At 36.1% G+C, this 25,244-nt stretch overlaps 1 protein-coding gene across 1 annotated transcript in view; it reads right to left on the bottom strand.

Annotated features, from left to right (window-relative positions):
* The window catches only part of ITFG1 (integrin alpha FG-GAP repeat containing 1), a 73,826-nt gene that overhangs the window by 40,526 nt on the left and 8,056 nt on the right, over positions 1 to 25,244 (bottom strand). Inside the window, exons 6-8 of the mRNA XM_027685169.1 lie at positions 22,421 to 22,515; positions 12,252 to 12,313; positions 10,088 to 10,172 (exon numbers count right to left, since the gene is read on the bottom strand). Coding sequence (XP_027540970.1) covers positions 10,088 to 10,172; positions 12,252 to 12,313; positions 22,421 to 22,515 — 242 coding nt within the window. The remainder of the gene's footprint in view (positions 1 to 10,087; positions 10,173 to 12,251; positions 12,314 to 22,420; positions 22,516 to 25,244) is intronic.

Below are 25,244 nucleotides of genomic sequence, written 5' to 3'. Positions count from 1 at the left end.
ACACAAAGCCATCACCAACACCAGATGCAGATGTTCCAGATAAATTACAAACTTAACATTCTATTTAAAAAAAACAGTATGATCAAAGAACTCACTAACAACAAATTCACCTTGGACCTGCAATACCCACTCTTCTCCACTTCCTGCTTGGTTTCAATCTCCATTTGAATAAACATTCTCCAATGTTAAACTCTGATCTTGAATTTGAATTCCTCCACAAAGGAAAAGGAAGACAAATCCAAAAAGAGTATCATTAGCAAATTGCTCAGTGCAATTAGGTATTCATGTGACCAAACATGCACTGGTGACAATGGCTGGATGAACCCACCAGACCTACTGTAGTTTCAAATATTTATAAAAAATACTTTGCATAACATGTCTTTAATAACCTCCTTCAGCCTAGGTCTACCTAGGAAATCTATTTCTGGACATCCTCTGTACTCTTCACTCAGTTCCTAGAGTCTACTAGTCTTTCTATTACTGTATGGATTTTAAAAAGATCTCAGTCCAAATTGTTGGAAATCTCGAGCTTATTTGTAATTTCAGCATCATTTGTAGCAGTAGATGTGGTCAAACACTCCAGACTCCAAATGTCCTTTGCTATCACTGCTCAACTTAGAGTATCTCTGACATACAAAGAAAAAGCTCAACTGTTAATGACCATGTTCTCAACACACATTTCTTGCTTTAGAGTGATACTAAATAACTACATGGTTAATAAAGATCAAGTTTTAAAGGCAGTGGAAGAGGCTAGAAAAAGAACAGTCCCACATACTCATCACCTGAAACCTGTACTTATGTCTAAATATGTAAAGACAAAATTAGCAGTCTTATGCCATCTAGAAATCATGTGAGAATCATTACTTACAACTGCCTTTTCACTGTATTTCAAAGAATAGCCATGGATTCTTTCCAGCACTTTGCCCATCTTTACAAAGGCCTGGCAATCCAACTCAAACCAAAAGTACCCCAAAAGCCATGGCTGGTGCAGCTCAGTGGGAGCACCTTGCACAGAGAGCTTGTATCAGAGAAATTACTTGCAGCTGAAATCTTAACAGTGATTGTGAATGGTGACACTTGCAAAAAAACACATAGCTCAAGTACTTCCAATCTATTTTAAACGTAAATTTGAGTGAAATTGAGAAAGCACAAGCTTTGATGTACAAGAAAACAACTTGTACATCAGATTAAAACCAACATAATGCTATTAAAAATTGTTCCATGTTCCAAATGCAATACTGAGGTAACGTAGTATAAGCACGTGTTTCAAACTGAGTCCACAAACAGCAAAAGGTTAAAAGAATCCACACATAGTAACTTCTTCCCAAATCAAGAGATATTGGAGAGATGCTTTTAAAGCAAACATCCTTATAATTTACTTAACACAAGTAAATACAGGCAAAAGACCCTCAATCCAAATGTTCAAATTCCTTTAAAAACATAGCAAAAAGTGTCAGAAAAGTGGTGTTTGGCAACCAGATTCAAGGGTTATTAGATTCACTGCACATATTTGTGCAATGCACTTTCCAACATGGACTCTGCAAGGAAAATGGAACCTGGGCAGATGACAGCTACCGTGATCTCTCACTTCAAAGCTGGTTTATAATATGCAAGATAAAGCTGTAGTTACGACGAGCAAGACAGCTTTTGGTGGGTGTATGATCCAAATCCTTTTATAGTTTGAATGCTATGTAGTTCTCCCACAGTTTAATTTTACTTCTGCTCCTTTAAAAACAAACACTAGAATCAACTTTTTGTGGTTTTTTTTAGATCTTAGACTAATTACTATAACTTATTGCAGTTGTGGTAAATAAAAAGAAATTGTTTTCTGGAAAATTGGGAGTTGGACTAGATGATCTCCAGAAGTCCCTTCCAACCCTATTCTGTGAAATAGAGAAAAGCTAACTGTACAGACTAACACAGTGAGAACAGTCCAGCTTTCATAGTTTTAAAACTCATGTAACAAAAAAACAAGACCCTTCATGTAACACTAAGTTCTCATTTATGCCTTGAGAATCTACTGCTCTCCCTTGAGAACACACACTCAGAACTAGCTGTGGCCCCTGTATTATCGCAGACCTTTTTCAGTGCACTTTTCCCAGTTCTTTTGAAAACGGTGAGAAAAAAAATCCTCAGCATAGTGCAATAAAAGCCAAGAAGTTTTTCTTTGCTGTTGATTGTAAGTCCAAATAAGGATAAGGCATCTCTTGTATAATACAATACAGCCTAATGAAGCTTTATATGCTTTTTCTTTCACCATACGTTTAGCTTGCTCACATCTCTCCCTCTTGTCTTTGCCCAGTTCTCATTTTCCTTTCTCATGAGCCTTTCATTTATAGTTCTGAAGAACAGTAAGAGGATAAAGAGGAAAAAGCCCTGTTAGGGTAGTGTTAAAAAAAAAAACCTTCTGGGGCAGGCCAGAAGCCTACAATCAGTACAACTGAGTTTGATATTCAAATCAAATAAAGGTTTGTTTGAAAGCTGATTATCTTAAATCTATCTTCTCAAGTAATAAAATCATTAGAATTCTTTTGTCACTCTCTGCCTTTAGGTGTTCAAGATGGTCATGATGAGAGACAATTATAATGAATTACTAAGATAATTACACATTATTAAAACAATCAATGTCAGCTGTTTTTAGAAAATGTGAATCATAACTTAAAAAAAACAGATGTAAAGAGCTTTTATAGATGATTCAAAGTTCTGTGGACATTAAAGAAACCCTTATAACCCTCTCCTTCACACTAAATCAATTCTGACTCCAAATCTGTCTACATCCTTCCAAAGAATCCATATTCACAGTTCCTCTGCAGGAGAAGCATTTAAATGCACCGTGCCAGCAAATTGCACACAGAGACTTCCAGGCTGCACCGGAGCCAACAGTGCTGTCTTCTGTCTCAAATGGAAATTCCAGGACTAACCAGAATGCAAGCAGGAAAAAGAAACTATATTAAATAGAATATGAATACCTCCCCACCAAACAATAAGCATCACTGAAATTTCTGTTGCAGTTTCCTGCTGAAAGCTGCTTGTTCCAAGTGTTTCATATAAAATAGACACTCACAAACCCAGCTGAGCTGTTTGTACCTCTCTGATGTTACACATGTTAAAAGCTCACATAGCAACAAACCTCCAAGTGCTGACAAACGAAGGGGATAACAGGAATCAAGGCAAGCCACTTGTGTGCCTCTCTTGGGTCAACTCAACCTGGGTTGAGAGTTCCTATTATATCAACCAGGAACACTGCCAAAGAAAAATTCAGTCCTGAGGAGATGAAGTTGTTCAACAAGGAATGAATAAGCAGGTGGCACATGCACCACTCCTCCAAATTCACTGCTGGAAAGAAAGCAAAGTAATTCTTAATGTACAAGCCCCTTGGACAAACTTAACATGAAGCAACAGCAATTCATCTTCCCAGGAGATACCAGCATTTGTCAGCAGCGGGTGAAAGACCTTGGCAAAATATGGGAAACCAATATTCCCCCCTCAGAAATGGACACTGTTTGGGAACTACATCTAAAGCTAAGTGGACAAAAATATCTCACTGTATGCAAGTCCTAATAAAGACTTGGAGAGAAAGAAATAACAGAAGTAATGTTTATATTTCGGAAGGAATCAAGAACACATATAAAGTTATTTAAGAGTACTGAGTAGCACCTAAGGCTGTAACTCCAGCCAGTCTCAGCCCATCACTCAGCACTCTCACAGGTGCCAAAACACTCTAAAATATTTTGCTCCTGCAAAATTAGACAATTTAATCCAACAATATCTGTATTATATTATTTATCCTGTACAAGTTCAGGGAAAACAAAAAATATCCCTTGGATTTTCCATACCACCATAGGTACAATTGTACCCAGCTACAATTTAGGAATGGGAAACTGTTCAGAAATGTGGGATTTCTGTGCATGTCACAGCAGGACAGATGCCTTAAGGAGCAGGAAATGCAGTGTTTTAAACAGCAAAAGAAATTATATGAAATGATGCTATATATTCAATAAGTATGTGCTAGGGACAAATAGTAAGGATGAGATGCATGGAAAAATAATCTCCTGAAGGGCTCAGAGATGAATTTGAAAGAAGAATTTGAAACCATTGTATTCAGCAGTTTCCTAAGTGGACTTTACACAATGGCTTCAACTTAATGTCTGTCCTATATTTGGATGCACACCATGACTGCAAAAAACAGTGGTGAAGTTACTAAGGCAGTCAGATGGGTACAGTCTGTAGAGCAATGGCATCTATTTGTAAAAAATTTACACTTTGTTTGGCATTTTGTTATTTTTTTTTGTTGTTTTTTTCTTAAAGGAACTGCAAAGGAGTAACACATACCACCTTAAAACTCAACACAGGATCTTTTTCTAGAAAGAACTGTCAAAAAGATACAAATCTAAAAAAACAGGACTGATATTAAGACAAAAAGGTATCACTGAACAGCATTGCTGGTTACCAATTAACAAATAAGGCAGACTTAGCTCCTAAATTGACTTTCATGGACTCAAAGTTTCAACTAACTTGGTATGTCCTTATGCACTGCTGTTTCAGATGAACTGAAGTGCACCTATTATTTAAAATAACCCCTTCCATATCTAAAGTCTCTCAGAATTCCTCATTTCCATCAGCTTTTATATCTTTTTCATCCAAACTGATCATGGTAAGAACAGTCTTCTTCATATGCAGAGCATTTCAAATACAGCAGTATTGTCTTCCTGCATCTTAAGGTTCTTATAGAATCCTTTTTTTGACTACAGGAGCACTTGTGTACTTTCACAATGCACTGCTCAAAGGAGAAGGGTTGTTTACTGAAATGTACCATTAAATTTTTCCTTTGATACACTGCTACTAAATCTGAGAATGCAACATTCGGAAGAAAAAAGAAATTCAGATGCTAAAATGAAGCTGATAGATAAAACTAAAAGGTACAAACTCAAAATGCAACTGCAGGCAGCAAAGCAGTGCATTTAAGGTACCATCAGCTGCAGGATAATGAAGGTCTACTTTAAACAAAAATCTTTCAATGAAATGCATTTTGCACAGTGCAATGCATGGTTTCTAAAAACCCAAAAGTTAGGCACTATGTTGTCCTGTTTAAACGTAATTAACTGGCAATAATGAGCTATTATTTCCTATAAGAAAAGTGGTAATTTCTACCATATGTCATAAAAGTAGTTAACATACGTGAAACAGTTCAATTATTTGGTAGGGAGGAGAACAGAGAAGATTCTCTTAGGATTATTACTTGGATAACTGGATTTTAAATATGAGAAAAATTTGAGTTCAGGTCTCTGAAGGAGTTGGACAGAACTTTACCAATCCCAATCCATGCTTTGTCAAAAAGCAAGCGTCATAGCAGGAGTGAAGGCAAACTTAATCAATTAGAGAAGAGAAAGACTCAGCAGCAGCCAAGGAATCAATTGGCAACAAAAAACTAGAAAACTGAGTTGGCTAAATGCTACCTGGAGAAAGGAAGACTTGTGTTGTGTTTACTTACAAGGACACCATGAGCAGTATGATCCAGTTTGATTTCAAAAAGCTATTTTTACTCTTTCTATTCAGGCCACAACAAAGTTCTTTGCCTTAACTAAGTAAAATCAAACTTTTATATTCTTAGATCAGATATCACAAAGGATGATCTATCAAACTCCGCTATCCAACTGAACCTATCACAGTTAAATAGCAATTATGACATTAATTTCCTGTAAAAATGAATTAATGGACTGTATAAACTGCACAATATCCCGTGCTAATTGTTTCTGAGTCACTACTTAAAAGACATATGTCATTAATCTTCAAACTAACAAGAAAACAGCAGGTTTCTGTGTCCATAACATGGCTCACATTCATCTCGTCCCTAAAAAAAAAAAGGTAATTTTCATATTGTCCCATTGCAATCCTTAAATTTCTTCAAAAATACAATGTTTCCCAGTATTTTAAATGACAACTATTAAAACTCTCTATATTTGCAAGTATTTATCAAGATTCTAGACAACATCTATGATTTTCTCTAAAGACAGTACAAGCAGATCTTATAAAAAGCCTCTGTGAGCACAGAGATAACAACAACAGAGGATTAATCATTTTTGCTATAGCAACCACTGCACTGCAATTACCATAGTGACATGAGAAGAATAGGGAAAGTAATAATGAAGAGCTCTTACTTGTTTGGAGCAATGTGTCAGCCAAGTAAGTGCAAAATTCTCTAGTGCCCAACTCTGCTCACCTTAATCAATTGAAATGCCATTTGTAATAAATGTCAAAAAGCATTTCTGACTTATTTTTAGAAGAGCAATACAAATTTGTCAATTGTTCCCTGTCCTTTGGTCAGATTAATGTACAAATCCTTGCTATCATGTAACAGGGAGAAGTGCTACTTATTACAGAGGTTCCAACTTGGACATAAAGTCTAAGGTCTACTCCATTACCATAAATGAATTGATATGTACACACATGCTTTTGCATGATTTTCCATTAAAATATACACAGCCATATATAGATGCACACAAACGTACATTTGTGTATCTTTTTAATGAAAAAATATATATTTTTTCAGTACTTAAGAACACTCGGTACTGAGATTATACCAACATCTGTGACAGCTTCTCATGAGTCACCTAATTGCTGTTTTTTCCAACTCCACTTATCCAAATAATTTCTACTTGATAGCTGTTGTTCGACCTGCTTAGCTTAAGAAAGGAAATCTTACCCCAAATCAGTTGCTTTTAGAGGTTCTCAGTCAGGATCTTATTCAAAGCTCTCCCTTTTTACAAATGACTTACGGTTGGAAAGGGTATTTCAAACAAAATTTTTGGAAGCAGGAAATAATGTTAGACAAAGTCACCTTTTGAAACAATGCTTATTTTGCTAAGATGAAGGTCTGATCAGTAAATCAGACTCTTGCAGGAACGTAGCAGGATACAAATGGAAGTGTGGGTGTAAATGAGAAGGCAACAGCCCAAGTGACACACCCCCAAACTCACATCTGGACCTGACACCATTCCAGGGTCCAATATGCGCAAGGTTCAGTACATGAGAAGTAGCAGAGAGAGAAAGCACAGATATGGAATCCTTTGAGACCTTTAGCAAATGGCAAAGCTGGCACATCAGCTGTGAGGTACAGAAAATGTCAAGAAAGGGGAAGAAAAACAGAGGCTGGCAACACAGAAGTAAGAGCGCAAGAGGCTTGTGACTGTGTTTGAACGTGTTTCTAGTCCCAGCAGCCGTCCTGGTGCCAAGGGTGGCTGCGCAGAGCAGAGCGCGAGCGTACGGCACGTTCTGCAGCACTCACGGCTTGGCAAAACCTGCTTAGGTGGAAGGCAGCACAACCTTCTCACACATCTCATTTTCCATTTCATTGTGATATTTTGATTTTTTGTGCAACGAAACCTCCTTCAGGTCCCATTACAGACAGCCAAATAACTCTTTCAAACGGCAAACTGTCATACCCTAACTTCTTTTGACTCGCACCAATCATTATTCCATCATTTTTGAAACAGAAAACTGAAAAATGGAGACGTTCAAGTCTGATAAACCATTTCTAGCAATGCATTTCTTTGCCTTTAGCTCACTACAAGCAGAAGCTGCAGGATAAAACTCTGCCTTTTGAAGTATCTGTGTGTAAGCAGACACAGCACAGGGGTGAATGATGTTACTCTGAGAGTGTTACGCCTGTAATGTGACCTTTTGCCACTTTATTGTTAGACTGATGCAGAACAAAAAATACCAGAATGACAACAAACATCAGCAGAACTCAACTACAAACCTCCTTTGCATTTAAAGGTTTTTTTTCCTCCTACCATTTTTTGTATAGGCACTCTTACACCCAACTATTATGGTGTAAGAGGATTTTTTGATGGTGGGATATTATTAAACTTCCTTCAGACTACATTTCATAGAGAACATGGAATTTAGGATTATATCCCTTCATTACTCATATACGCTGTTTTAGTTACCATATTCACTTCAATATTCTCTAAAACTTGGTTCAGTGAAAAAGTAACTCTTTGTTGCCCTGAGTATTTTAAACTGGCATTAGAAAGATGGGAAGGAAAAAAAATCCTACTCCATCTCCCACCCTGATTTGAAATCATAGTTGTCAGAATAAACCTTGTTCCTCTATCAAAGCACATAGATACACCTACAGCAATCTCTTCAATTGCTTAGGAAAATTAATGGGCAGAAAGACATTAAACCATTTCCCATCCTTCACCTGGAGTGATCTGGAATGAAGATGAAGTTGACAGTGTGTGTGTAGGGGTTCAGGGAGAGGCAAGACCCTCATATGGCACCATCTGGGTGTTCTCTCCTAGAGATGAAGGGGCTGAGACCCTTCAGAACAATGACTTAAAAAAGGCAGCATCTCCTCCCACAGCTGATCCTGGTGGTCCCTTGCCTCTCTGCTGTCCCTCTACATTTATTCGCAGGTATTTTTCAAGTTCCTGAGCACACTTTCTCCCATGATATTCATCCTTGCTAGAGAGATTGTTTCCCTGTTGCCTCACACTAGTGCTCAGCCTATGACTTTGATGATAATTAGCAGAGCAGGGCATTAAAAAAGTGGTGATGGAACTCCAAATCTGCAGCCCCCTTGACTAATCTGTACTGCCTTTTGTAACCTTGGCTGTACCAAACCCTGCACTGCTGCAGCACTGCACACTCCATTTAGTCACACTTTCAAAATTTCAACTTTATCATTTGAACAGTTCCACTTCCCTTTGCAAAGATATCCCAGGGTTTATTAAAATTCCATTAATTATGATACACTTCTAAAATTATGATGTATCATTTGGGCTCATTAGCTACCTAACACAGAGATAAGGTTATCCTACAGTAAGATTGCTTTCCACACTGCCATTGTAAAAAAAATAAAATTTTTATTTAGTACCTATTAAGACACATTATTCAGAACATCAGCTTGGAAAGTGGTTACAAAAACCCCAAGACATTCAACTTCTTTAACTGTAAAAACTGTAGTACTCTATTTTTTCCTTCACATATTATATAGATAAGTGTTCCAATTTGTAGATAAACAGTAAAAGATTTTATAAAAACTTTGTCTAAGGTTTTTGAAAATGTGTTAAACATTTCACAGAAGAACCTGGAGCATGGTTCAGGTTCTACCTGCCATTATTCCCTGTAGATCTGATCCAGCAGAGGTGTCTTCTAGTTCCATGTCATGAAGAGCTTTGCTAGAACTTCTCAGAACCCTTCTAAGTGGCAGCAAGAGCGTCACATTCTGGGTCTAAGAACTTTAAAACCTGCCATTTTCTTTAAAACATATTTTAAAAGAAAATGATAAACGAGGCTATGGTTTGACAACATTTAAAGACAGGTTCAGTCTTACAATTAACAAATGTGTTGTATAAATGTACTAAATTAGTTTTTTATGAATTTCTTTACATCCAGTCATGGCAGCAGAATCAGGCCCATAGCATTTTCCCTTGGGATGGAAAATTGTTATTCTACTGCAGAGACAAATAGTACTGTTTGGACTACATAATCAACATTCCCTATTCTCTGTAACCAAACACACACATTGACAAGCCACAATTGACTGGCTAATAGAAAAGTACAGGCTTTCACTTACCCTTGCAAAAATAGATTTACATATAAATTAAATTTTTTGCCTGTCCAAAAGTCTTTCAAAATTTTCAATTACAACCATTAAGATTTTACCATGTTCCAGCAATCTTTATTCAAGTAATTAAGTAATTTACATTTTGTCTTTATTAGATTGTACAAGTGAAGAATTTATGACCATTTAATTAGATAATATCTTCTGAACAAGATTAGGGGAAAAAATTAAATCTTGACAAAAACCCCATGTCTGGTAAAAGGAAGTTTGGTCTTGTACCACACCTCAAAGCAAGAAAATGTAGATACATGTGATGGGACAGTCAAAGCTGAATTCATTAACAATTATTCCCAGATATTTCAAGATTTACAGATATACCACCTTACAGAAAAAAAGCAGAGAAACATAAGAAACCATTTAGAGTTAAACATCTTTATTTGTTCTTCAGTGTGAAGTATCTAACAAAATATGGAAAATAAAGGAACACTCAGGAGTAGTGTGGAAGATAAAACTCACCAAAATCTGCAAATACGGACTGTCCAACAACTTTCGCACCACTGGGCATTTCCTTACTTTTTCCAGCTTTAGTGAAGTTCCCATCCTATCAAAGAGGACAAAGATGATGGAAAAACTGAATTGCAGTCTAAGTGATAAAATTTGACTTTTGAACCAAAGAAAATACAGATCAATAAAGAAGGAATTTAATTACAGAGAGACATCTCAGCTACAGAAAAAAAGAATTGCTTGAAATTGAAAATTGAAAAAAGCTTTTACATTTCTAATCCTTCATGGAATCTTATGAAGTCCAGCAATAGTAATATTCAGACACAATTTCCATATATTTTGCTTTGTTAAAAGGAAGAGACTGGGTTATTTCAGCAACATTATCTAAATCATAATTAAGTGATTATGAATACTAATGTGCATTTATGCATATTGATGTGATTTCATAGATATAAGTAACATATAAAACCACAGCTGCACACCTGGTAAAAATAGCTTCTGATTCACCTTCTAATTAGGAAATAAATTGATTTGACATTAGATCTGGTTTAGACCTTGTTTTAATTACCTATTATTAAAATCTTGGCCCACAGAAAACAATAGTCCAATATTTCATCAGAAAGACAAAAAGCACTGGATCGTCATTTATCACAGAACTGCATCACAACTGGAACAAGCCCATTTTAAAATGCTGAGTTTTTGTAGCCATGTCAGATGACCCAAGGCCCCCTGGCCCAGTCCCTGCAATCAGCTCATACACAGTGTTGTCCACACAAATACCCAGAGAGGCAAGGAGACAAAGGGTTTGGGAATGGTGCACAGTTATCCATATCCAACACGACTCATGTCATATTCAGTTTATAGACTTCAATGCAACTCTGGACACACTTAGTCCTTGTTTGTACTGGATGTCTGACTATATATCTTTATCTTGACATATAATTTATAACGATTCTAATGAGAAAAAAATAAAATAAAATTGATGCATTTCCATGCAGTAAAAAAGACTAGGCCCTGTACTCGGCCCCAAAAGCATATCTCATATGGGCAAATATTTTAAAAGCACAAGTGCATCAATGAGAGAATTATGTTGTTCTACAGAGAGCAATTTATCTTCTACAGAGAGCAATTTAACAGCTTTTAATGGATCAATTACGGTATTTTGAGATTCACATACATTTACATGTATTTTATATGTATGACCTATTTTACTGGGTTGATTGATCCCAAAGAAGAGAATTCTTTCTTTCTAAAGACAAGTACATCTATCCATATAAAATATATAATGTAGGATAATATTTAGAATACAGGAGTCCAAAATTTGTAAGAACATTAAAAAAAACAAACACACCAACAGGAGACAGGACAAATGCCTTGTGTAGTCACTAACACTCAATCCCTGCCCATTTTAGTCTATATAAAGCTAGAAATACAGGATTCATGACTCACTGCTTTGATTACTCTTGCCTGGTTGAAGATGGCCATGTTGTCAAAGACAAGACTACATTTTTTGTTCTACAGTGACTCATTATGACCTGATGGATACATTTTCAGGTAAACTCTAAAAAACTCATTCCTTAGCTAATAAGAAACACATTAAGCCCCTTCTATTGTAACAAAAAGGTGAACTTGTAACTATAATCCTTTTGGGTAACACAGTACAAAGGATACTCCTGCAATGCAGAATCTCAATAAATAAATAAATATTAATCCATTGAGCTATTACTCCTCAACCTGGAATTCCAAGGACACAGGACTCTGGACTCTCTCAACTGTAATCTGAACACAAACTTTAACAGTCAGAAGCGACATTTTGAACCTCTGTCCAAGATCAAGCTTACTTAAAAAAAAATAAAAATCACTGAGACAGCAAGAATAAAACCAAAATGATCATCCTTTTATTTACAAATCACCCTGCTGAGTGTGAGTAACCTCCTCACACAGGTGCTGACAGCCCAGGAGCCCTGCTAAGGTGTATGGAGGCATCTCATTTACTGATTAGTCACGTTCAAAAATCTGTAGAGGGACTTGTGCTGAGCAAAAGGTGTCCAGGACTATTGTGCACTCTAAATGCAACAGTGCAGTCGGTGCCTCAACATCGCTTCTCAGATGACTTTTTGGTTTTTATAACTTGTCTGTGTTTCAATAGAAAGGTTATTTCTGTTTTCTCTCTTACCTTATTTACCCATGTCTCAAACTGAATGTCTTTGGAATTTGGTGATGTAGTAAGGAACAAATCTGCAAGGAAAAATGTAAGAGAAATAAAATTATTTAAGAGAAGATTACACAAACAAATACATTTGATCACTTAGTAAAGATATATAAATTATTTTAAAAAATTACCTAAGCTCTAAATACATTATTCCAGTGATGTTTAGATGTATAGATATTAAGTAAGAAACATTAAAAACACACCCCTCCAAAACTATTTTTATCCCTCATACTCTTTTGTAGACAACTTTTGCATTTGTATAGTTTAATACACAAATACAGTTACTCTCATGTGAGTTAGTAAGTGCTGGATGTTATATATGCGCCCTGAAGAATGTTTCTTAATAGTAAAGACAGAGGCATACCTCAAAGCTAGAAAAAAGTATACACAGTTATATTTTTAGGAAGTCAAAATTAAAAATAAAAACCTACCAACTATCATTTTATTTTGAATATGTTGAATTAAGCAGCAGATATACTGATAGAGAAATATTTCTGGCTTCTTTTACACTAAAATTGTAAAAGTGCAAAAGAGGGCTTCAGACCATTTATCTGGCATTGCCTACTGAAAGAACTTTTATTCACTGATATTTAGGAAAGCATATAAATTAGAAAAATGGGAAGAAAAAGTTTTTATTAAAAAAAAAATTAAGCCCAGTGTTAAGAAATCCAGACTTAGGAAAACTACTCTTGGATTTAAACACTTGTCTTTTTCATTGTCTCCTTCCCCCCACCCCCGTAATTTCAACTGCCACTATTTGAGATAGAACACAAAGGTTACTTTGCAGGCAAAAAACCAAACCTAACCTGAGGCACATAACATTATACAGGGTGAATGGAACCAGCAACCCAGAGCATCTCCAGGGCTGCTGTAATATCACACTGCAGTGGCAAAATGCAAAAGCAAGCAAAGACAGCAGATAATCTTCTAAAAATAGTGTAGAGGAGCTGTGGCACGCTGCTCCTACATTAGAGCAACAAGCTGTGATTTCCCATAGGACAACTTAATATAGGTACAGCAACACCACCTCTAGTTCTAGAGCCTACTGAAACAATTCCACTGGTACCTCGTTGCCAACTGTCCTCTGTTTTATCCTTAAGCCTTCTTAGAAGCTACGTGTCCAAAATGCTCATGCTTGTTTCTAGGATTAAACTCCCTTTCACTGAAATGCGTAAATTAAATGCGTAATATTTACAAGCAATTTTCCTTTTTGATCAAGAATGCCACAGATTTCAAAGCAAGCAAAACCAAAGTATTTCTTTGCAGCAGCAGCGTAAAAAGGCAATGTAATTTAGACCCTTCAAAGAACTGTTCACAAATTGGTACAGCTCAGAATTACAAATGTTTTCTCTCAAGTTTGTGTAAGAAAAATCAAGCCATGTCTGGAACAGTGTCCTAGACCTAGTAATTCCCAAAGGTTACTTTCAACCTAATGTACTTTATGATTCTCTCTGGCTTTATTATGTTTTTGACTCTAAGAACCAAAAGCATATGAGAGAGGAAAAAATTAAGAATCTGTGCAATTTATAAATATCTTTTTCTAACAGCCATAGCAGAGACTCCTTGCAAGCATCTGCTTTCCAAAGGAACAGTGTCCATGGCAGCCATCTCTCACTTCACTGCTATTGCTTTCCATGTCAATTATTACTAAATTCTTTAGCATATAACAGCTGCAGGAGAAGAGGTGGAACCAACAAATGCATTAATATCTGTACGTTCAGTACTTGGGTTACACAAGAATGAAGACATACAGTTCTTTTCTACACTTTTTGAATTATAAAACACCAATCGTTGAAAATGGCAACATTTCTGTTTTGCTTCCGGCTATATCAAGAAAACTCAACCCCTTTTCCCTACAAGGAATGCCTATCATATCACACATGATCAGGAAAAGTCACTCATCTAAAGACATGCTGCCACACTGCCTTTGGAAGTCAGTTCAGGTTGCAATTTCAGCTGTAGAAAACAAAGTTTAAAAAAAGTTTAAAAGTTTAAAAAGCAAGGACTAAGTACTGAGGGCTGTTCAAATGCTGATGAACTGAACAATGGCAAATGCAAGATATTGCCAACCTGAGGTTATAAAAATCAAAAAATCTGCAGCTTAGCAACCAACTGTTTACAGAATACAAAGGTGGTGCTTTTACTAGACAACAGGTACATTAGGGGATACCAAAAACAACAGGCAAGGGTGTACCTCTAACAGCCCCATGGTAACTGTAGGTTCCGGAGATATACCATGGAAATATGAAACAGGAAGAGGAAAATATCAGAACTAAAAAACCAGCCTGGCCACTTTCCTGCTGCTGCCAGAGAAAGATTATTGGGCTAGCTAGATGGACCACTAGACTAAGCCTGCAGGGCATTTCTTACATCTTTAATTTGGGACATGATGTCGCAAAGGGAACTAAAACACTTGATAGTTGGGATGGGGGAAGATCTTGATGTCAGATTTCCTGAAATGTAACACCTACAGCCTTAGCAAATGGCTGGAAGTAAAAAACCAATACTGCCCGAGAGGAAAGGTTTCTCTTAAACAAATGCAAAGTGAACTGTTGCAATTATCACAGAATGGTTTGGGTTAGAAGGTATCTTAAAGATCACCCAGTTCCAGCCCCCTGCCACGGGCAGGGACACCTTCCACTAGACCAGGTTGCTCTTGGAGCCCTGTCCAACCTTGCCTTGAAAACTTCCAGGGATGGGGCAGCCACAACTGCAGACAATCTTACTAAATAAAAAACAGATAATATTACAAACTCACCCTATATCCAAACATTGTTTTTTCTTACTAGGACTCACTGCAAGAAAACCAAACTATACAGAACCTGCTCCAAGTCCACTTCAGATTATCCTTGTTATTTTCTGTCCCTTTTGAGTGTTATAAAAAATGGTACTAATTATAGATGGAGCATTCATTTCACTAATGACTGATTTGACCTTTGTTTAATGTCAGAGGGCTTTTTATTTCAAAATAAAAACTCTCAGCATCTATGACTGTCTTTAGAAGCCACCAGGGTACGAGCAACATTAAGTTACTCCTTGATTTCACAATCACTTCAGATGTTTAAGTTAATAAAGGAGAGGGAAAAAAAGTGCCCCTATTTTTAAACACTATCAACATGTACAAGGCATTGCCCAATTAGAATTTATTTATGGTCCAAACATGCCTAAACATGCTCTCATTAATGTGGAAGAACAGGTGTGTCTGTGGATATTCTCTAACCAGAAGCTCCTTTGGGGTATGAAAATGCCCTCTTGTACGTATATGTAAATAATGTGCTGAACTAAAAATCCCTGCTTTGCAGGGTGTTAACAGCATGGGTAATGTAAGAACTGTATTAAGATCATTAAATGCCATAAAACCTAAAGACAAGTAAAAGATAACTTTCCTGTACTTACATTACAATTTTTCCTCTATTTACATTACAGATTGACACACTGGCAGGAAAAAAGTATTTAAAACCAAAATGAAAAACATTATTTACAATTTTTTTAGTAGTACTTCTACAACTTCAGTTGTACAATACTTCTAATATGCACAAACCATATTATATACAAAAAAGTTAGATATAATCAGTTTTATTTCTTTACTACATGGAAGTGGAAAACCAAGCCTGACAAGTTTCATGCTTCTGTTCATAAGTTTTTCATTCAGGTAGAGAAACCCTCTACATTTGGTATTCAGATTTGTTTGTCAAGTTGGCATTAGTTCCGTTCTAGAGCAAATGGAATACACGTGCCTGGCTATGGTGATTTAGGTGATTCAGCTTTTACAACATGGATACAAGTACAAGGACCAATGCTAATGAGCTTGCAATTCACTTGTCATGAATTTTTGGTGCTAGTTACACAAAACAGGAAGTTAAGGAAACATTCCTTCCAGTAGCTTCCTCCCCTGAAAAACTTAAGCAAAACAAAAAGACTTCATCTGTTCTAAACAAGCTAATTTGTGTTGGCCAATTTTTAAGAGAGGTGCTTCTAATCAAAAGACTGTGAATTTATTCTGTTCAAACAAGTCTTTCAAAACTTAGTAAGTGTTTATTGGAACTATTTAGTAAAACAAGATGAGCAATTATAAACAACATAACTAACATAACAACAGTAAAATCCCTTTTATTGTTAAAAATTACTATAGGATATTAATTTAAAAGAATCACTTAACTGGAAAACTTTTAAATTAGATCTATGCTTTATAGTTATGCTTCTTTTAGCACTTCAAACATGACTTTCAGACAATTCTGTTTATTTTCAGAATAAAGGCAACAATATTGTTTCAATCAATAGAATATAACTGCTCAGTGTTCAGAGTGCTTTCAGAACCCATTTTCACATTCATGCTTTCTCAACAAAATGCTGTTTGTGGCACAACCAATTTACTTCTCCACCTGTAGTAAGCTACTGATTCCCATAAAAATGTCATATTATTATCCCCCGCTGTATATAATTATATCAGTATATAATTAAAAATTGCGAAAGGAATAGCTTTTGAGACACTTCATAATGGCAATTTTAAAATTAAAACTGCTAAGCACATAGCAGAGATTATGGGCTCTTTTAAAAAGATTAGAAAAAAGAAGTTCAAACAGCTATTTCTTTTCTCTAAAGATCTCTACTCAGTCTTTGATTCTCTTGGTGAGGTAAGCTGTGAGTAAGAGAAGCCACTGGCAAAAGCAGACCAATCCCAGCAGGAGCAGATGCAGCTAATTCCAACTTCCAAGTCCTCTGAAATATATCCTGTCCATCTTATATGATACATTTTTTGCCTCCATTACTTGTTGTAAATTCACAGGTAAGCTCTGTTATCAGAGCTTAAAACAGCTAAGAAATTTAAAAAATGTACCTGTTCAAGGAATGACACAGTGACATGGCATGACTGAATATTTGTTCTGGGAAAAAACGTAAGGGAGGGAGCAAAACCAGAGAGAGTAAATACATAGCCCTGCCCAAGTTTTAAAATGCCACTCACACTAAGTTTTAAAAAGCCAGATAATTTGTTTGCCTGGTTATTTTCATAGCGAATAAATGCACATCTATTGTATAAAATAAGCTTTGCTGATAATATTAACTGCAGAGAGGCTCCCAGTTTCCATGAAGAGGAAACTCACTGAATATATAACCAGAGTCTGGCATCAAATGTTACAATATCTTCACAATCCAGGTTTAAATGATTACAACAGAAATATCACCTGCAATCTGAATGATTGTTTTTCAAAAAGAAAACTATCTACATTTACACATTTAAACTAAGAATTGGGAATAAAAAAGAAAACACATTGTGAACGTTCTGCTACATTAGGTTTCTGGATTCCCAAAGCAAAGCAACATAAGAAAATTAACCACCAGAAATCAGTAAAGAGACTGCAATTAGCTTACAGCAAGCTGTTTCTGACTAATGATTTTTCCACTTTAGTTTTCCCAAACCCAAATTTATGATTTTTCCTTCATATTATATAAACAGTTCCAGAAATATCTACAATTATACACACCATGTGCTAGTGTTCAATACAAGACTGGTTGTAAAAGCAGCACTTCCAAACTTTGGAATCACATAATCAAGTTAGACACAGAATATTTAATACAACAGCTGTTTCTCACAGCATTCAAGGATGCATTGACAGATGTACAGTATGAGGTTACAGTATAATTCAGAGCCCAAGGCAGCTTGTCTCATACATTTGAGCATTTTAAAAGTATTTGCAGGGCCATGGCCTGATTTCTTGGCAGAGGGCTTGTAACTTTGAGTGCAGACATATTTATTATTTAATAATCCTTTTTTCTCTCCAAGTGATTAGGAACTATGATTTGGCTTAGAAAGACAGCATTATCCCTAAATGAACATCTGACATTTTAGGATGCTTAATATAAGAGTAATTAGTTGACTCATTAGAAAAAAATGACACAGCAAAATAATCGCTATCCTAAAAATTTCAGCTGCAGATAAATCACTTGGTACACCTATGAGAACTATGACAGTCTAATCAGGGTTCACCTAGTGCCCCATGCTAAATTTAAATTTCAGCTTGGTCCAAAGTACTGAACTGAAAATTCTGACTGTGATGCAAATCAACGACGGCACAAACAGTGTCTGTGTAAGTCCAGCTTTACTGGTGCCCACCTCGACATCCTTTCTGGGGGGTCTTTATCAAGTCCTTTCATGTATCTTGGCCCCAGTTTCCAGCTATGACACCTTTTCCCCACAGTTCAGTGTAAAACCTTCAGTGTAATGACCATCTTGCCAGCAGGGTTCCTCCAGAACACTGACCAGTGTTCTCTGCATCTCTCAACTGACACATCCAAGACACATTGCTGAGAAAGACTGAGCTCCTTCTTACTTTGGATTGAGTGGAAAGAAATGCAAAGAGAAGTTACTTTTTACCTCCTTCACTATAAGTCAAAGAGTTAAATACTGTACTAATACTTTTTAAGTCACATGACGTAATTTTTCACTTTGGAGATGTGGCATTTTTAAGACAGGCCTCTTACTTGAGGATCCTGCTTTGAAAATGCTCACCTGGACTATCTGCTCTATAAAATACACCTGATTTAATCTGTTCAAACAAGTCTATTATTACTAGCTTCAAGATTACCTTCCTAAGCCAGCTGTTAAAAATAACTAATGACAAGTGTGAGTATGTATTACTAGACACCCAGTAGCCTTATTTAAACATTTTCTCCTCATCTTTCAGTCTATCTCAGTTCATGTATCAGCAGTGACAATGATAGTAGGCTGGTTGACCAGACCATTTCCAGACATCCCTTCCCAACTCAGGCACTCTGTGAACCAGATACTCCTCCTTGGAGCAACACATGCTTAATACACATGCAAAGATACTTGCAAGTTTTTTATTTAGTTAATCTTTATCCATAAAGCACATGTAGACTCTTTGATAAAAGTTTTATACCACAAGTTTTTGCATGGTTTATACAAAATTCCTGGTCTAACTCCGAATTACTTACTGAATGAATAATTATAAGGAGCTGAGACTTCTACATGAGGATGCTTTCTTTAAAAACTGCAGCAGCATTACTCTCTGTAACAGCCCAGTTTACCTCGCACCAAGAAAGATTAGTATTATCTTTGTTGTGGTTAGAGGATTTTTGGATTATAAAATCCTTACACTGTTAGCCTTTCATGAAGCTCTGTTAGGGATTAAACACATCTTTATGAGCAAGTTCTCATATAATGAAATCATAACAATTCAACTTCATTTTACCCAGAGCAGGAGAAGTGTGGCAATTAAAAGCTCAGTTTGGAGGGTTTAATATCAGCAGGTTGAAAATGGGTTAGGCAATAAACTAGCAAAAAGCTTCTCAGCCCAGAGAGGATTTTTTCTTTTTTTTTTCTTTTTTTTTTTAATGTCAAGCACACTTTAAATCTCCTAAGCTGTTTATAATGATAGAGTTGCCAAAAATAGCCCAGCTAAAAATCATGAAATTGGCTGCATCTGTTACAGAATACAAAAAGCCCCAAAACATTGCAGAATACTAGAGAAAAGTCTTAAAAAAAAAACCCCAAACAAAGTAAAAATGGCATATTCTGGTGGTTTGGTTTTTTATTTGTAAACAAAAATCAGTGCATTAATTTTAGGTACAAGTGTATCTTCATATCCATGAATAGCAGCATTTCCTGTGAGTAAATATGCTGAATTTTTCAGTGCAAAAGTACCACAAGAGCATCAAATATCATAATTAAGCCTCTTGGGCAACATGATTTCAGCATGCAGACTATTCCCTTACATCTCATCAACGCCTCCTTTTTAATTAAATACCATTCTAATGTGTCCCAGGCCCTATTCTTAATGAGGCTTTATTCCAACTCAAGAATGACTGTGTGGGTGAATACTGAGTCACAAGGATCCTCTCCTCCTCACCAGCTCTACCTGAGCCAACCAGTAAGGAACAGATTCCATGGAGAAATAGCACCATATGGATCACACTCTCTTTGCCATGCTGCCCCAGCTGTGCTGACAGGGAACAGAGCTAAACAAGCAGGAGAGGCACTTACGTGTCTTCTGTAAGGTCTATCCAGACTGCACAGAGCTCTGTTGTTTTTTTCTTACCTTCTATCACCTGACTACTTCTATGAGTCACTTGCCCAACTCTGTACGGACTAACAAATTACAGGAGACGTGCTGAGAACACTATGCAGGTATTTTTTGGAAGAGGCACAGTGAGACTCAAGGTGCAATTTTATGCTTGGTTAAAGGCAGGCTATGACTGCTGCTACTAAAAGAGGAGTGAACCTTTTCTCAGCGCTTACATTGGCTCTGACAATCCTGAAGCTGCATGGCGAGTTGGATCACCTTAATAACTCAAGTGAAAATAAACTGTGTTCCTCAGCAGCCCCAGTTCCAAGCAGTTACTAGAGCTGATGTGAGGGAAGTGCCATAAATGCACAGGCAGGCCCAGACGATTGGTGACTTTCCATTTTGGCAGCAAGCAGTCTTGGAAAAACACAGCAGCCATGAAATATCAGATTTACTGATATTATTTTTCAGCAACATATGTCTTATTCCCAGTTGGTGCCATTTTCATGGTGATAGTAAAAAAAAATTATCATTTCCATCTTAGAAGCAAAACATTACTTTAAAGAAATCAATTCTATGGTAATAGTTTCTCCAGTTTTCTTCTCAGAATGAATTATTTTTCTTAATATCTTCCTCAGGTTACTGTAACATAACACTTCCCACAGAGCTACACATTACACTGTAACTCAGTATTTCAGCCCGAGGTGTTTTATCCTTGCTGCTAGGAGCATGTAAAAGTCAGGGTCTTTATGGGAAGAGCCTCACAGAGGCTTCTACTCACATCTTGAGATATGAAAATAGATGTGAATCTATAAAAGCTCCCAGCACTCCCCATACAAAGATCCTGACTTTCATTTCTATTTAATAGAGGAACTTCCACATATCACTAGCACTAACTGGAATTCTGTGAACATGCTTTAGTCTGTCAGCTGTCAAAAACCTTGAAAAATGGATCCATCTGTGATTGATCTATGTAAGCAACTTAGACTTCCTACCTTTACCTACCCGTGAGTTTCGATTTCAATGTACTCAGCTTAAAATGCTACCTGGAATGCTCATCTGTGCTGCTTGTGCTACTAAAACAAAATGCCAAAAGATTTCTAGAGCTAAGTGTGTTAGAATTGCTTATTACATGACACTGATTATGGTAAGCAACCATATATCTACTTTTCCAGTTGGAATTTCCACTTGACAGCTTCACGTAGCCACGTGCCAGAACTGAATATTAAGGTTTGACTGCATGCTAAAGTAATTAACTTAATCCCCAACATTTATAAGCATCTTAATTAAATTTATGGACTGTTTCCTCTCTCATTCCCATGCAACTAAAAAAGAAAAAGATAAACTCTCTTTCCAGAAATTACCATATATGAATTGATGTCCATTGCACATCTAGCAAAAACACTTCAGAATTCATTTAGTGCTTTTAGCACAATATTTAAATGTGCTTGGAGGTATGAACGAGGTATGTAAGTAAGAAATAGATTCATCATGGTAGCTGAACTGCATTCACAAAAAAAACCCCAAACCCCCAAACAAAATGAAGGAAGAATAGAGTTTATCTACCATAAGAAACATTGTCTCTAGTGCTCATCCCTGAACAGGTCACAGGATTGCTCATACAGTAATACAAGAATAAAGTCTCATGTACTATTTTCTCAATCAGTGATAGAACCAACTACAACAAAACAGAATGAAGTCATATTGAAATCTCCTTGAAAAATTATAAGTCTGGTCTTGAAAACATTCTCCTGCATCAAACTATTTTCAGACTCAAGATGAAGAAAATGAAGCCCTGATTCTGTTGCCAACTGAATACCAGAGTACAGCACTGTTAAGAGCAGGAAACAAGGCTTTAATAGTGAATACAACATTATTCAGAACAAGCATTAGCTCTGATCATCATCAAGAAGTAGAAAACTTTATTAGGCTATTAATTTTGAAAGTAGCTTTTTAAAACACAGAATTTTCAAATTTTAGATATTAAATAATTTAAAAAAAATTAGAAGTAGCAAATTCACATAATTACCAAAGGAAATTGCAACACATTACATTGTGTACTTACTGATAAATATTTTTAGGAAGGTATTTAACACTTTTATGACTTACCAGCAGTGAAGTCGTTATTTAAATCTATAAAGGCATGAGAGTGTGGTATATACATTTTACTCTGAGTTTCCAGTGCAGCATGCCATGACAAGTTCCTACAGACAGGAAAAGAAAGGAGTACATTTCAGCAATGTGCAGGGACTGTTAATCATAATATAGCTTTAAAAAATGGTGAAACTTTAAATAAAATTGGACAGAGAGCATGTTCTGCTAATACCAAGATAAAATTACTACTTAGCTTACAATATATCAAGTAACTAAGAGTAATTGCTTGAAAGGTTCTGTGAAGGATGATTCATAGCACAGGGGCTCCAGTTAGATTTTATTAACTTTCTAAAGCAACTTCCTTTTTTTTTTTTTGCACAGAAAAGTATCACCACCCACAAAGTGATAATTAGTGCCTAGGCTTCAACTATAAATCCTGAGACACTGACTCCTGTCCTTCCCAGTTGCCTCAAGCAGTTTTAATTCTGGAAGTACTTATGGAATCTAGCTTATGATTAATAAACATGAGCAAAAGTGCTCACATGCTGTTACAGCAGCTCATACCTGCTGCATGTAAATGCATGTTATTTCAAGTCACTTCAAAATCAACACATGAATTAAACTCTCATATTATGACTGACTACAAGCTAATAATGTTATTTACCAAGCAGGTGATACTTCTATTTATTTATTTATAAACATACATGCCTTGCTGGTTTCTGCTCTAAAAATGAATTAACTTACATCAAACCTCTCTATTAGCAATGATTTGAAACGCAACAAATCCTTCAGAAGTCATCACTGTTGAATCACGGGGTATGTTGCTTTCAGAACCATTAGCTAACACACTGAAAAATCTCAATATGCACTATACAGCAGCAGGACAGTGATATTACTACATCTAGAATTATGTTTTTTATCCCAGTGACATTGCGTACATATTAGTGAAGTCCTTGCCTTCTGTGACTCATTTTATGTTAAGCAAAAAAATAAGCCTCTGATGACTTCCCAGAGATCATAACTGAATCTCAGAAATGTTAAAATGCAGCATGTAATCTTTAAGAAATAATTAAACATTTTCTCTAGGTTTTTCTATGTATTCATTTTTCAAAGTAGCCAAGGAAGTTAGTTATACAGCTCTAGAATAAATTTTAAGACATTTTAGATTAAAAATGGAAAAATGCTTTTCTAAGCAGATGACATAAAGCTGTTATCCATGTACAAGCCATGGCTTATGCTATTACCTATAGCACTCAGTCTTATTTTGAGCTACAATGAGTAAGTTTATTTGTATGCTAATGCTACTGAAAGGATTTCTTCAACAAAATGAAACAAATCTTTTCCACTTCTCCATATCTCCAAGAGTTCATACAATTTTTCAATATATAATCATTGCAAAGGGTTCAGAAACATCCTTGTGATTCTGAAATCTGTTTCATAAGTCATTAATTTAAATAAAAGTAGGGTGATAAAATTCAATTTGGGATTTATTATCAAAAACATATTGCCAAGAAGGATGTAGTTTCCATTTACACATTTAAAGGTTATTTAGTCTACATCACTTCTGAATCATCTCCAGTGGAAGGAAAATAGCCTGTTAGAAACAACAGGTACAAATTAGGTACAAATTTGCTAAACTCACTGACGGGGTGTGTGAGGAAAGCCTTATTTAAACATTTTTAAGGGACATGGGGAAGCAGGATAGAAAGCTGGTATGTTGTTGCCATAGACAGAGAAATGGTTTCATTGATTCCTCCCCTTTTGAAACAATAGCTGAAGAAAACCACATAGAAATGTGAAGACTTCTTAACACACTCTTTCTTTCAAAATAAACTTTCAAAGCTAAAAGAGCTGTGACACCAACACCTGGATTTCTTCTTAAACACACAGAGTTTCAAGTTTCTTTGTTAATGTTACTGAATACCATTAAGGACAATCCTAATAGTTCCACTTAAAAGCTGCAAAATACAAGCTAGGAGATGCAAATTTCTTCAAACAAGTGATTTAAAGGTCCAATCATCTAAAAAAACCTAAGTTCTGTTCCTAATTTTTCCATTCATTCATTATCAGTCAAGAGAGAATAGTTAAAAAAGAAACAACAACATGTAAAAAGACTGGTGTCTTTGACATTTATAATACATCTTTCATCCTAAAATTAGTTTCTGCTATATTTTGAGCACATTCTTTCACAACTGAGAGAAGAATCTCTCTATCAGAGTTTTAATTCAAATATCCTTCTTCTGAGAAACTTCTTTCTCTTCCAAAGAATGCCCAAACCACTGTCAATGAAGTTCTTCCTTAAGGAAGTCAAAGATGGAATGTATGGCAAACTCAGTCTGGCAAAAATCACAGGAAAAGATGGACAGACCCATATTTGCTTTTTAATTTTTTACTTAGAGACTGGTTGTTCTGAGCCAATAGAGATCCAACCTTTTGTTATGCTTTGATTTGAGCCTTCATAACAAAAATAATCCTTTGCATAGTCCTTACTAACCATTTATACATGTCATTATCATTTTTATCCCAGTATTTACTAGCTAGTCCCATTCTGGGGTTAGCAGAAATTTTAATAGTGAAACTTAGTCCCCTTTACTGTAATCTCATCTCACAAGACTTCAGTCCACTTCTGTTTGCCCATGAGTGGCCCAAGGTCCTGCTTAACACCGGGATGTGACACAGAGAACATCACTTGTACACACACTTGTATTGCTACTTAAAGTCACCTCGGCTTTTTGTCACTGTACAAATCTCTTCCCCGATATTTTCCTTAATATATAGCTTAATATCCTTCCACCTTGCACTTCTGTGGTTTATGTTGTCTAACCTTCCCATTACGATT

The sequence above is a fragment of the Neopelma chrysocephalum genome, unplaced genomic scaffold (genome assembly GCF_003984885.1).
Source record: "Neopelma chrysocephalum unplaced genomic scaffold, ASM398488v2 Primary Assembly neopelma1_68, whole genome shotgun sequence".
Lineage (NCBI taxonomy): Eukaryota > Metazoa > Chordata > Aves > Passeriformes > Pipridae > Neopelma > Neopelma chrysocephalum.
Note: the sequence above shows the minus strand (reverse complement) of the source record. Positions and strands in the feature narration are given on the sequence as shown.